The sequence below is a fragment of the Gastrolobium bilobum genome, unplaced genomic scaffold (assembly GCF_033153095.1).
Source record: "Gastrolobium bilobum isolate Gb01-03AN ecotype WA unplaced genomic scaffold, APGP_CSIRO_Gbil_v1 utg52110, whole genome shotgun sequence".
Taxonomy (NCBI): Eukaryota; Viridiplantae; Streptophyta; class Magnoliopsida; order Fabales; family Fabaceae; genus Gastrolobium; species Gastrolobium bilobum.
This window is the reverse complement of record NW_026896614.1, coordinates 92,723-106,280: the sequence shown is the minus strand read 5'-3', so window position 1 is coordinate 106,280 and position 13,558 is coordinate 92,723. Positions and strand designations below refer to the sequence as shown.

At 34.2% G+C, this 13,558-nt stretch overlaps 2 protein-coding genes across 5 annotated transcripts; both read left to right on the top strand.

Moving 5' to 3' along the window:
• Positions 1 to 206: 206 nt before the first annotated feature.
• Positions 207 to 680, top strand: LOC133300957 (uncharacterized). The gene has a single exon (XM_061500544.1). The coding sequence runs from the start codon at positions 207 to 209 to the stop codon at positions 678 to 680; it is 474 nt and encodes a 157-aa protein (XP_061356528.1).
• A 5,405-nt stretch (positions 681 to 6,085) lies between these two features.
• On the top strand, positions 6,086 to 12,059 carry LOC133300966 (uncharacterized). Of its 4 annotated transcripts, XR_009750117.1 has the most exons (10): positions 6,086 to 6,440; positions 6,564 to 6,641; positions 7,530 to 8,237; positions 8,410 to 8,512; positions 9,123 to 9,223; positions 9,599 to 9,773; positions 10,853 to 11,023; positions 11,113 to 11,213; positions 11,583 to 11,701; positions 11,822 to 12,059. XR_009750117.1 is itself a non-coding variant. In XM_061500552.1 (9 exons), the coding sequence occupies exons 1-9, from the start codon at positions 6,228 to 6,230 to the stop codon at positions 11,637 to 11,639; spliced, it is 1,707 nt and encodes a 568-aa protein (XP_061356536.1). In that variant the 5' UTR covers positions 6,086 to 6,227; the 3' UTR covers positions 11,640 to 12,059. The 4 variants fall into 4 exon arrangements, 3 of the variants coding, with proteins under 3 accessions (XP_061356536.1, XP_061356537.1, XP_061356538.1); XM_061500552.1 differs by having other exon boundaries at positions 11,583 to 12,059; XM_061500553.1 differs by having other exon boundaries at positions 9,123 to 9,227; positions 9,603 to 9,773; positions 11,583 to 12,059.
• Positions 12,060 to 13,558: the final 1,499 nt, after the last annotated feature.

Below are 13,558 nucleotides of genomic sequence, written 5' to 3'. Positions count from 1 at the left end.
GGCTGCTGCCACCTACAACCACTGACTCAGAAGAGCTGCTATCGGGTGTCGACTTGCCGCTGCAGCCACCACCACCACCACCAGCACTAATCTTGCACACAGTGAGAAGACTTTCCGACAGAGGTAAAGTTCAAATGGCGATAGGCCTCGATTATACAGTTATGGGGCTGAAGGAGAGGATTCCTCGTCTGTAAAATAGGGAGGAGATGGTGGGAGAGCACAACATTTTGTTGAGTGCAAGTCGCCCAAATCATGATAAGAAATGGGTGAAATATTGCATGAAATTGCATGATCATCAATTGATTAGAGATTGTGGGTTTTCAAGTGATCATAAGATTGAAGCGGCAGTACAATCATTTGCGGGAGCGGGTGGCAGTAGTAGTGGCCGAGGGTCTGGAAAGTTGGAAATTATTTTGAGAATTACGAGAACAGATGAGAAAATAACAGTAGAAGTGAATGCTGGGGATATAGTGGAAAAGTTGAGGGATAAAGTGGAAATGTTGAGGGAACCAGATGGGTTACGTCTTCCCGATCGTTATTTGTTTATTCACACACATAAAGTAATACGTGCAGATAGGCCGTTTCAATGGCACCATGTTAAGCATGGTGATACCATTGAAATTCACGTCATACTAATGGATCCAGCAACTGCACCACAGAAACGGCGCAATTACCACTAGAGTCTTGACAATAAATCGTTGTGTTGTTTCATGGTTTCGATGTAACGAACTTTTGCATGTTCAATGTGTCTATTTTTACCATTGTAATAAATTCCACTAAAAAACCTAATAGCAGTTGGAAAAAGTAGCGATACTGTAGTAGTTATACTATTGCCGTGTTATTTTCCTTGTTAGTGTTTCTGTAGATCCGCTGCCTAGATGGTGGTATTCTGTTTTTCTCGGGAATATGCGAAAATTGTGACAAAATTGACACTGACTAATCACGACAAACATAACATCAGCAAAATTGACCTATCATTTCAGGAAAAAATTTGGTCTACCAAATAACTTTTTGGTAATATTCTCGGACAATTTACTTTCCCATCATATTAATCGTGATTCTCGGATAAAAGAAATTCCTCCTCTACCAAACGCTCCCACCTCATAATCAACTTTCCAATTAATTTATTAAATAAACATAAATCAAATTAGGATGTTTTTGAAATATCTCAGGCAAAAAAGTCGCCACCTCCAACGACAATGATAAATTGGAATGAGATAGAAGAGTGGGCGTCTAGTGTCGAGCTACTGCCACCATCACCATAGGCATCCCCGCTACCACCACTAGCAGAGGGGTTATGCCACCTAAACCATTGACTTAGAAGAGCTGCTATCGGGTGTCGACTTGCCGCTGCAGCCACCACCACCAGCACTAATCTTGCTCACAGTGAGAAGACTTGCCGGCAGAGGTAAAATTCAAATGGCGATAGGCCTCGATGAGATAGTTATGGGGCTGAAGGAGAGGATTCTTCGTCTGGAAAACAGGGAGGAGATGTTGGGAGAGCACAACATTTTGTTGAGTGCAAGTCACCCAAATCCTGATAAGAAGTGGGTGAAATATTGCATGAAATTGCATGATCATCAATTGATTAGATATTGTGGGTTTTTTTTTTTTTTTTTTTTTTGGATTCTACCAGCATTCGAACCAGGACCAGTATGGTGTTGTCCTCCAACAAGCAACAACTACCACATTGACCACGAATGCTAGTGATATTGTGGGTTTTCAAGTGATCATGAGATTGAAGTGGCAGTACAATCATTTGCGGGAGCGGGTGGCAGTAGTAGTGGCCGAGGGTCTGAAAAGTTGGAAAAAAATTTGAGCATGACGAGAACAGATGAGAAAATAACAGTAGAAATGAATGCTGCAGATATAGTGGAAAAGTTGAGGGATAAAGTGGAAATGTTGAGGGAGCCAGATGGGTTACGTCTTCCCGATCGTTATTGTTTCATTCACCACCAGAAAGTAATACGTGCAGATAGGTCGTTTCAATGGCACCATGTTAAGCATGGTGATACCATTGAAATCCACGTCATACTAACTGTAACCGGTAGAAACAAACGACTACTTTTAAAAATAGCACAATCCATCAAAAACCGATTTTGAATTTGTTAAAAAATCGGTTTTGAACTTGATAACCGGTTTATGGTTCATAATCGATTTTGATTTCAAACCGGATTTGAATTAAAACCGGTTTTAAATCGTAAACTGGTTTTGTAACCGGTTTTAAACCAACATCAACATCAACAACAACAACACCTTTATTCCAAATTAATTGAGGTCAGTGGTAGATGAACCCAAATGAAAGATACAAAAGGTTGAAAAAAGAAACATAAAAGTAAAATAAAAAACTAAAAAAAAATAGAATAGTAATAATATATATATATATATATATATATATAAGTAAAAAAAAAAGGAAACGAAGAAGAGGGGGAAATGAAGGGGGAAAGGAATAAAAAGGGACCATCTGGAACATAGGAATAACAACGAGTTTAGAAAATTAAAAATCAGTTTTAAAAAAAGAAAACCGGTTCGATTTGAAAATCTAACCGTTTAAAATCGGTTCAGATCGATTTTTGTTAAAATCGATTATGAACTGCTCTATAGGCACCCACAATATTTGTTAATAATACGTGATAGATGTAGAAGTGTTTTTGGAAGCATTATGGAACCGTTTCATGCATATGCTGCTACTCTTTTGTTTTTTTTTTTTAACTTTTCTCAGTGAATAACGTAATGGCCAATCCCACTGTGTGAATGAGTGGGATTCCACTGAGAAGTATAGCTGACCCAGCTGCGCATTGAATTATTGATTCAATCAGTGAATTACTTGAAACTGATTTAGTATATAAAATTGGGGTAAAGCATTTATCCGATCAACGGAGATAAGTTTTATCCGGTGAGTCCAAAATTACGTTGTTTTGGAATGGAAATCAAGGTATTTTTGTAATTTTAATATATTGCAGGGTTATATTAGTCTTAATTATTATAATTTTTAATCTTATAACCCAAAATGACGTCGTTCGGAGCTCACTGGAGATAACTTTATCTCTAGTGACTGGAGAAATATTTTTCCCTAAAAATTTATATTTTATATATAAAAATATTCAAATATATTAAAAAATTGTTATGCAGAGCTGCAAATATATATAGCCGTTTTTAGCAATAAAAAAAAATCATATATGATAATCACATATAATATATGGGCTTTGCAACTCTCCTGTGATTGCAAAATTTGAGAGTTTGCAACTAATACAAAAACAAGGTGGACCCCGCCATCTTTAAAAAAAATATGCCGGTGAGTATGTGGCAGGAGGAAATCACTTCCACCGTGACAGGAAGAGTGATTTCCCCATAATATATTGTAAAGAAATCACATATAATCACATATAAATCTTCTACCAAATATTCTCAACTAACCATGTTTAATAATTTATCAATATCTCTTCTTATAAAAATGAATTTGCAAGAAATCAATATATCACCTTCTCTTAATTTAATTTATACAAATTACTTTAATTTTTGAAACTAAAATTTAAGATCACTGTAAGAAAATATATTATTAGCAAACAAAATTATAAATTTTTTGAAAGAACTTCCATAATTTTTTAGAAAAAGACAAGATAATTTTAATTTTTGATTTTTTTTAATAAAAAATACATGACCTACCAATTTTTATAACCTGGTTGGGTCATCATTTTTTTTTACAAAACCCAATTGATTCGAATCGATTTTTACCGAATCTAATTCATAACTGATCCAATACTTTAAACCAATCAAACAACCGGTTCACCAGGTTTCATGTCGAGCCTGCCGATTGTAAGTGGATTGATAACAATGACAGAAGGCCAATCATCCCGCACTGAACGCTTTCGCCTCCCTTTGATAAATTATTGCATGCTTTCCAAAAATCATGTTTCATTGTACTGACTTTAAATAATAATTGTGAGATTTATTATTCACTCTCATTCTTTATTTATTTTCTTGTGGTTAGGTCTTTCTAATTTTTTTTTCCTTTACAGCTTATACCTAATTACTTTGATTCGAGCTCACTCGGATCTATATTCAATGTGATTATAAAATTCTGAAGTTGATATCTATTATTAGGATAATAAATTTATAATTACTTGAATAAATTATTATTGGAGTCTTTTTATTTAATTTTTATGAAAAAATCTTTAAATTAAAATGAGTGATGCATTCCATAATTAATTAAACAGATGCCCAGTTCTCTAAACACGCCACTTTCTGACACATTTATTGTTCCCCTCCCTATATTGCTGCGTTACTCAAGAACCGATTTGTAGACTTTCATACACTAACATAATGGCTGTATACTATTTAACGATCATAAATAGAAGTTTAGAACAATCACTGTTCAAACCTTTTTTAAATAATTTTTTTTAAATTTGAGCACTAGTGATGGAAGAGTTAGTGAAATATTTATGATTAGTTAGTTACAATAAAAATTCATTTTGTTGGATAAAAATTTGATTTTAAAAGGTTTACCGAAGAATGAATCTTCAAATATTTATGATAAGATTTAATTAAAAAAAGTAAATGTTTCAGCAACTCGTAAGAAAAAGTCACATCCTCAATTAAAAAACACGCACAACATAGAATTATAAACGAGAAAAGTGTTTCTTATTCCATGACATAAAATTATCTCCTATTTCAAAATAACTTCATTTTAAGATTTAAAGTTAAAAATAAAAGAAAAAGGTTATACTTACCACCTATTTTCGTTTACAATATTTTACAACTATATATTAACCGTTGATTTTCATCAATCAACTGTTATTATTTTTGTAAATCAAATTCATTAATTAATTATTAATTCGCAATAAATGATAACCATAGATTGGTGCAAATCAACAGTTAATATATGACTGCAAGAGATTGTAAACGAATATAGGTTCTAAGTATAATCTTCCTAAAAATTAAAAGGTATTTTAAAAATTTCTATTTTTTTATATTGAAATTTTTACTAAAATATTATGTATTTTGAAGATTAATATTTCTCATGTTATAAGAAATAATTTTATCTTTAATATATATAAAAGTACGTGAGGCTCATATATTTTTTGTTTCTCTTCTCTTCGTATGGTCTCAATTAACCTCATATTTTTATATACGTACATGAGATAATTTTATCTTCTATAATAAAATATTAATCTCTTTATTTTTAATATTTAACTGCAAGATAATGCCGTCTTACGATACAGAAGATAATTTCTCCATAACGTTAATTCCATTATAAATATTAGTTTATATTATTAATATTTTTTTATCCATTGCAATTTAAGATAAGGTTGGCAAAAAGGGCCAACCCGACTCAACTCAACCCAACCCAATCTGCCTTCAACCCGTAAAAAACGAGCCGAGTTAGTGTTGACTCGAAAAATAAACTAGGCAGAAAACTCAACTTGGCTCGAAAAAATAGAAAAATAAAATAATTTTCCATTGATGTTATAACTTCTAAATTTTTTTCCTAAATTATTAATTCATTCAATACAAAGATATTATACAGATAAACCATAGAAAATTTTGCATTTGAACTTGGACTTATTGACAGTTGACATCACATTCACACTGTCACACATACTATAAAAAAGATCCTTAATGCACTATTTAGGACTTATAGGCAGCTGCAAAGTATTTTCGTTTGAGTCTTTGAAATTGGAATTTTAAGTTTTAGCTTTCCACTTTACCTTAATTAATTTTTATACTTTTATATTAAAAAAAAATCATAACCTCGAGCCAACCCATTTGGCCCGTGGGTTGGCTCGGTTTTTTTTAAGCTGAAACGAGTCGGGCTGACTCAAGTTACTAACTCAATTTTTTTAATCTAACCCGACTAATTTTAGCCGAATTACAAGCCAAACCGATGAATTGACTCATTTTTGCAAACCTAATTTAAGAGTTTATTGTTTAAAATGTTATTGGATTTAAGTTATAACGCATATAAAAGTTGGTGTAAGTGTAACCATCTTTGCTCCTTACACACATGCGCCGCATGAGATATATTAAGAAGATATTCAACTAGTATATTTTTTTAACTGACTTCTTCTTTTGGTTGATCCAGAATTTGAACCGACATAACAATTTGACTCTGACAATGGAAAATTGAAGATTTACAGAGAGAAATGAAGAAAGGTGTTAAGAGATAGAAGGAAGTGAAATCAACGATACTGACAGGACAGGACACGACGCTGTTTGTGTTTCCGAAAATGGTAACCATTCAATCCGATATACTCTCTGCTTTCTGCAAAGCCTCTTCAACATTCCGATCCCTCCCACGCGCCACCGCACCCTTCCGTCTCAGGGCCTTCTCCAACGCCGTAGATAAGCCCTCCGTTTGCACCGCCGACGAGCTTCACTATGTCTCCCTCTACAATTCCGATTGGAGGCTCGCCCTCTGGCGCTACCACCCTCCTCCTCAGGTTGTTTTTTTATTTTTATTTTTTCAGTTTGGATTGTTGAACTCTTCATCCAAATCGCAAACACACACATATGTTGATTACGTTTTCTGAGAAATGAAATAGAATACAATACTCGTTTCATAGGTACCTCCGAGGAATCACCCTCTGTTGCTCTTGTCAGGAGTGGGGACTAACGCCATTGGATATGACCTTTCCCCTGAGGTAATCAACCTTTTTTTTTTCATTCCATTTTTCTTGTAATTTTTTTTGTATCTAGAAATTTCTTAGCTTACTCCTTCGTAATTGTGCATTGTGTGTGTTTTTGTTCTGTTCCTTTCTGTTCTGTATATAGTTTGTCCTTTGAGTCTGCTTGTCCGGTTACACCTGGTTGCCCTCTTTTCATTTTCAGTTTTTTACATCTCAAAATCAGTTGGTGCTTGTATTTTATCATCGTTTGGAATATGATTTTCTTGTGCTTAGTAACTTGTTTTGGGGTTTGGTGGGCAACTATGAACCTAAGAAATTTTTAGTGGTATTTGAATTTGATCGATTGGATGATTCAAACATAAGCAAGTCTCTCAGACATGGTGTAATCAAATCAATTACGTCTCTGAATTGATGTCATGACTTATTTTTATGCATATCCTTTTATTCCTGTATAGTAAACTGCCTACTTTTTTATCCTTGTTTTTCGCACCCCAATATTTTCCTTTAACATTATGAATTATGAATATAAGATCTTATGAACATAGGGACCAAAGGATTTTGAGTTTTTTGATACTAAAGTCCTATTTTAAAATGCAGATTGATAGCAAAATGCTTAATGCCTCTTCCCTTAAAAGAATGCACCGAAGATATATCTTCTTTTTCTTTTTCTTTTTTGGTACATAGATTTATCTTTTGATTCTATATTATGCTTTCCCCCATATCGTTCTGGCTAAAGTTTTATTTTTCCTCCATATTATTTTATGCAATTAACATATTTTTGAGTAAAGAATGATGCTGGCTGCCTGATTATAGCTGGTTAGTTGTATTTTCTTGACTATTGCATTTTTCTTTTCTGGTTTAATATATCAGGCTTCCTACTAACACATGATATATATCCTGCAGTCATCATTTGCACGATACATGTCTAGTCAGGGATTTGAAACTTGGATTCTTGAAGTACGAGGAGCTGGGTTGAGTCTTCGTAGTTCAAATTCCGAAGATATTGAACGGTCTGCCCATGTAATGTCTGAAAAGATGGAAGCTGTTTCGGAAAGTGCAAACAATGGAGCTGTGGCTTCGAAAAAAGAATTGAATAACATTTTTTCTGCTGTATCTGAACCTGATATTTCTGCCTCGAAAGGACTAGAAACTGAGAATGTGGCTGTCAAAGGAGACCTAACTAAGTTAGCTACTGTTTGGGATGAATCAAAGTTGGTGGCAAGGTTGACAGAGACTTTTATGCGTTTGTCAGAAAGAGTCTCTGGGTTTCTTAGTGAAGGTCAATCGAAGGTCATGTCTGCCAAATTACTTGATCAGATTTCAAAACTTTTGGTGGATTCTCCATTATATGAACAGTTCAATGAGGTAAGGGGAAAACTTTCAAGTTTGTTGGAAACAAGGCAAAACTCTGGTATTACTAGTCAAATAACTGATCTGAGTCAAAAGCTAGTAAATATTATTGAGGAAGGTCAGCTATCTGTTTCTCCTCAATTATTTGATCTACAAACTCGGTTTACTTCTACAATAGAAGATTTTCAGAAGCAACTTGACTTGATAGTGAAGTATGATTGGGACTTCGATCATTACTTGGAAGAAGATGTTCCTGCCGCGGTGAGGTGACATCTTATAATATTGGAAAGTTATACATTCATCACTGATTTTTACTTTGGTTACAGTGATTAACAATTGTATCATTTGTGATCCCTTTCTTTTTTCTATCATGTACAGGATACTTTCTCAGGCTACATATCCCTGATGTGACTTTTTGGTTTTACCTATACAGATAGAATACATAATGAAAGAAAGCAAGCCAAAAGATGGAAAGTTGCTTGCAATTGGACACTCCATGGGTGGTATCTTGCTTTACTCAATGCTGTCACGGTTTGGTACGTTTTCAGCTTTTGTTACTATCAGTTGATCATTAACCATTTTGCTTTGATTTATTGTCATATTCTTAATTTTATACTCTTTTATTTGAGATTCGTTATGGTCTAAACTATAATGTCCAATAACTCTCTAATGGTTGGGGGAAAAGGTGTAGGATTTGGATTTGGAAATTCCTGTAGTAGGCTGGTATATTAGTAAACTTTGTGCATAATTAGGCTTCTGAATAAGGGGTAGCAAAAAAGTCAAACAATGGAGTTTTTGAGTCCTTTTTAAAAAAAAAATGAAAGTAAGATCGATCTGAATTATATCTACTGGGAGATGGATGACAGGCTAGATAATCTTTCTTTCATAAAATGATGCTACTCCAAAACTTCTTCTACCCTTCTATTTTGCCATAACAACTGCTCTTCTATAAGCGATGATAGCAACTTCTTAAAAAATTTGTCAATACCTAATAGCGAGTATTACTTGTAAACATAGAGGTGTAAAATCTAGGTTTGCAAGTAGCATTACCCCTTTATAGAATCTAGGTTTACATTAATCTGCTTAAACATGTATAGAATGAATATGTAAGTTATTTACTTAGCATATGTTATCATTTCATTCAAGGTTTTGAAGGAAAAGAACCTAGGTTGGCTGCAGTAGTTACACTGGCATCATCTCTGGACTACACATCATCCAAATCAACTCTTAAGTTACTCTTACCCCTTGTAAGTGTCTGGTTATTTCCCACACAAATTTAGTGGTTAACTTGCTGTAAAGAACCAATTCAACTCAAAAGCTTAAGCTTGTGGGTGAGGGCTTTTTAATGGTTTATACTATTCTATAACACGCCCCCTCACACGAGAGCCCACTGATCCTGAAGGGTGGACAAGCACAGACCCACCTACCTGTTCTAAGAAAATTCCACAAGAGAAAGTGGGGGGCGGTGAGGATCGAATCCGGAACACGAGGCTCTGATACCATGTAAAAAACCAATTCAACCCAAAAGCTTAAGCTTGTGGGCGAGGAATTTTTAATGATTTATACTATTCTCTAACACTTGCCATAATCTCTCGTACTAAATTTGGTCACTTGTTAAACAGGCAGATCCTGCACAGGCTCTGAATGTCCCTGTTGTTCCTTTAGGGGCAATGTTGGCAGCAGCTTATCCTCTTTCATCTCATCCACCAAAAGTTTTCTCATGGTTAAATACTTTGATTTCAGCTGAGGACATGATGGATCCAGATTTATTAAAAAGGCTGGTCTTGAATAACTTTTGTAAGTATTCCTATCCATTAAAAATTAAAATCATTCATCTATTTACTTAATAACTTAAACTTTTGGGAGGGTTGTTTCTTGCATGGTATCACAACCATTGTGACCAAAAGGTTGTGCATAGGGCTTTTTTGTGACGTCGCATGGGATATAGTTTCTTAGCAGTGCTTGGATGCTCTTTAGAAAGTAAACTTCACTTTGGAACCAGTAGTGAAAATCAATAACTGGGTTATCATTTGAAAAATCCTGTGAAATTGCGAACTATTGATTACTTACTTCAGTGGTTATCGGTATTCTATTTAATTTCCAAAACACAGTTGATATTTTTAAAAGGATCCTGAGCCTGCAGCTTGACCATTGGATAAATACCATCATGCAAATATTGAATAATTCCATAGCCTTTTTTATTCTCTTAAGGAGGTGTGAATGAGAAATCCTCTCTTCTAATACGTATTATAAGTGTCAAATTTCGTAGAATACACAATATTTGGACTAATCAAATGGGTTTCATATGCTGGTTGTTTTGTGCTCTTACCAGAACCTCTGTTTGACATGCCCCTTTTTAATGCTTATCTGGTAGTTATAACCATCCTAGTGGCTCCATTTTCAGTGATATTAAGAATTGCACGTTATACATATTATTGTACAGAATCTTGAGAGAGGATATTCAGATGGATCAGAATTAATGATATAACTTAGTTTAAGCATGCTAAGATAAATAGGGTTATCAAAAACAAAATAATTCATCTGTTTTCACTAAATAAAGGCTCTAGGTCTTTGGACCTTGAAGACTCGGATAGGAGGGTAAGATAATAAACAATTAAAGAATGATACAATGAGTAAGAAGTGGTGATTTGACTGGTTTCATTAAATTTAAGAGGCGGAAAATGCTGTAATCCTGCTAGATGTACTTTCTGGACATTGTCACTTTTAGTAGGATATTTGGGTTTTGAACTTACTATAGTGCCGAACAAGACTGGTATATGCAGTGAACATAAATTTTTATTCTCTAGTTAAGCAAATTATATATTAACTAATAAATATTATAACTAACCTGCATCTGATACCATTACAACTGGCAGGTACCATACCCGCAAAACTTCTCTTGCAGCTCACAACAGCATTTCGAGAGCGTGGTTTATGTAACAGGAATGGGACCTTTTTTTACAAGGACCATCTACACAAAAGCAACATCCCTATCTTAGCTATTGCTGGAGACCAGGATCTGATTTGCCCACCTGAAGCCGTGAAAGGTGTTTTTCAATCCTAGATGTAGATGTTTTATTTGCCTGTGGTGTTTTTTCAAGATGTGAATGTTCTTATAAGGCTTTTTATGGAGCAGAAACCGTTAAGCTGATTCCCGAGCACCTTGTTACATATAGAATTTTTGGAGAACCCGGAGGCCCACATTATGCTCATTATGATTTGGTTGGAGGAAGACTGGTATGAACTTGCTCGCTTAGTTTTTTTTTTTTTTTTTCCCTATATATTACAAAACTGTTGTTGAGAAAATAATAACATACTCAATTTTATGTTGTAATTAATTGGTTATGGCCTTACTGGATGTCCCAGACATGAATTTTCTCATAGCTTTCTGTTCTATTTGTGGCTTTCTCCTCCAGTTCATCTACTCTTACCATGTTTTTTCCTTATAGACTTTTGATCTTTCGTCCATTTTTAATTATCTTACTTATACACTGCTGTTTCTTTTGAATCAAGGATTTGTTTGACACAAATAATTGGTTTATTATTTTTTTTATGCCTACAGCTGCTTTCATTGTGATGTAATTTCTATACATATTTTGAGCGCAGGCAGTGGAGCAAGTGTACCCCTGTATAATTGAGTTTCTTAGTTGTCACGACAAGTGATGTACAGCGTCAATTTTCATCAAATACATTCTTCTTTGATCATATTACTAAATTCCAAACAGGTATGATATACCTTTCTCTTGTTGCCTTCTGTACATCCCGTTAAAACATGCAGAACTGACCTGTGTGGCTGTTGATGGTACTCACGAGATTATTTATCTGGGTACAACAATATAATGCAGAAAAGTTGAAAGAATTGATCAGACCTTGTGTGCATTGGAGGATATGAGGTTTTCACATTTGTTTCCTTAACAATAGCAGTAAACGGTATGACTCTGAATTACAACCAAGTATAGTAATAGGAATTACAATTCAGGAGTCTGTAAGAATTTTTTTAGTTGGCAGCGTTGCCTCTGAATTGCTGTAAGATATATGTACACTTGTACAGAATTTCTTACATGATACTCTTATTATGACTATAACCTGTCTATGTTTCTTGAATGTGTTTTGACCAACTGTTGTGCTTCTCGGGTCTGTGTGCCTACTGCCTGGACATGGATGCCCTATGTTTAGTTGAGCCTCTTGCATCCAATCTAGTGACCTAATATTTGCTTGATGGTAGTCGTAGTTGTTTGTACACTTACGAAAGCTAGGTCACGTGGGTATTCTTATTTTTGAGATGGTAAAATATGGAGGTGACATAACTCGTCGGGTTGCCCGTTTGACTTATTTTCGACGTGTTAACCTATTTGAATCTATCCCACTTATTAAGAGTGGGTTAAAAGTCGGATTTTTTTTTTTTTTAAAAAAAAATATCGAATGACTTTGTCTCCACTTGATACCAATGTTGTAAAACCCGGATCAGAGATTGATCCGGTCTAAGTAGTAGGTCACTGGTTCAATTAGTGAGTCATTGGTTGAATCGTATGATTTGATAAATATATATAAATTTATAATTTATATTAAAAAAATTATAAACATACTTAAATATCAATAAAAAGTATATAAGTTTCAAATATTATAATATAAAAAAATAATAAGTCACAAGTTTTTTTTTTTTTTTTTGGTAACAATGGTCCTTAGTAGGGGTGTTTGCGGTCTGGATTGGATCGGTTTCGGAAACAAAAATCATCCAATCCAATCCCTTCGGTTTGATCATATAATTATCCATTCGGTTTTGATTTTTTTCAAACCCGATCCGATCCAATCCAATTTTTTTCAGTTTGGATTGGACCGGTTTTCGATTTTTTTAAAAATCCTAATTTTTTTTTTTTGTTATCTTAAAATCCTAAAATTTATTTCATGATTATTGTCCAAATAACATCTTTTGTATATATTGGCTTTGTAAATTATTTTTTTTGAAATACAAAAGCATTAGTAAACTATAATATAGTTTTTTTTTTATTTTTGGCAATGAGATATGGAGCTCTACAAAAGTAAAATTTTGTTGATGAGATGTGATTAGATTTTTTTTTGGGTTTAGTTGATGGGTTAATGGGTATTGAGTTTAAAAATTTTTAGGTTGTGATTAAGGAAAGACCCAAATAAGTAGAGGAAAATTAATATATTGGATCGGTTTTCATCAACCCATCCAAAAACTGATCCAATCCAATTAAAATTTGCGATTTTTAATTGGTTTTCGATTTTTCGGTTTTCGGTTTATTCGGTTATCGGTTTTTCGGTTCGGCCACCGCGGTTTGAATCGGTTTGGATCGGTTGATGAACACCTCTAGCCTTTAGCCCGAAAAAAAAACAAAAACAAAAACTAGACAAACTCTACCCTCTGGACCCTACTATTAGTCCCCACCAATGCATCGTCAACTTTATTTGCATAAGCAACAAGAAACATCTTTCATCTCATCTTCTTCTCATCTCGTCGATAAGTGAGTAAATGGCTCCTAATTTTCTCATTGCAAGATTAACTGCATCATTCACATACTGCAAGACTACCCAAACGCAGTTGGGTTCTCTAACTTTCT

Excerpts from the sequence above, each read along its gene's own strand:
- LOC133300957 (XM_061500544.1), top strand. The coding sequence starts at position 207 with ATGGTGGGAGAGCACAACATTTTGTTGAGTGCAAGTCGCCCAAATCAT.
- LOC133300966 (XM_061500552.1), top strand. The coding sequence starts at position 6,228 with ATGGTAACCATTCAATCCGATATACTCTCTGCTTTCTGCAAAGCCTCT. Across the intron at positions 8,513-9,122 it reads CTCAATGCTGTCACGGTTTG|GTTTTGAAGGAAAAGAACCT; the intron begins GTACGTTTTCAG and ends ATTTCATTCAAG. Across the intron at positions 9,774-10,852 it reads GCTGGTCTTGAATAACTTTT|GTACCATACCCGCAAAACTT; the intron begins GTAAGTATTCCT and ends TACAACTGGCAG.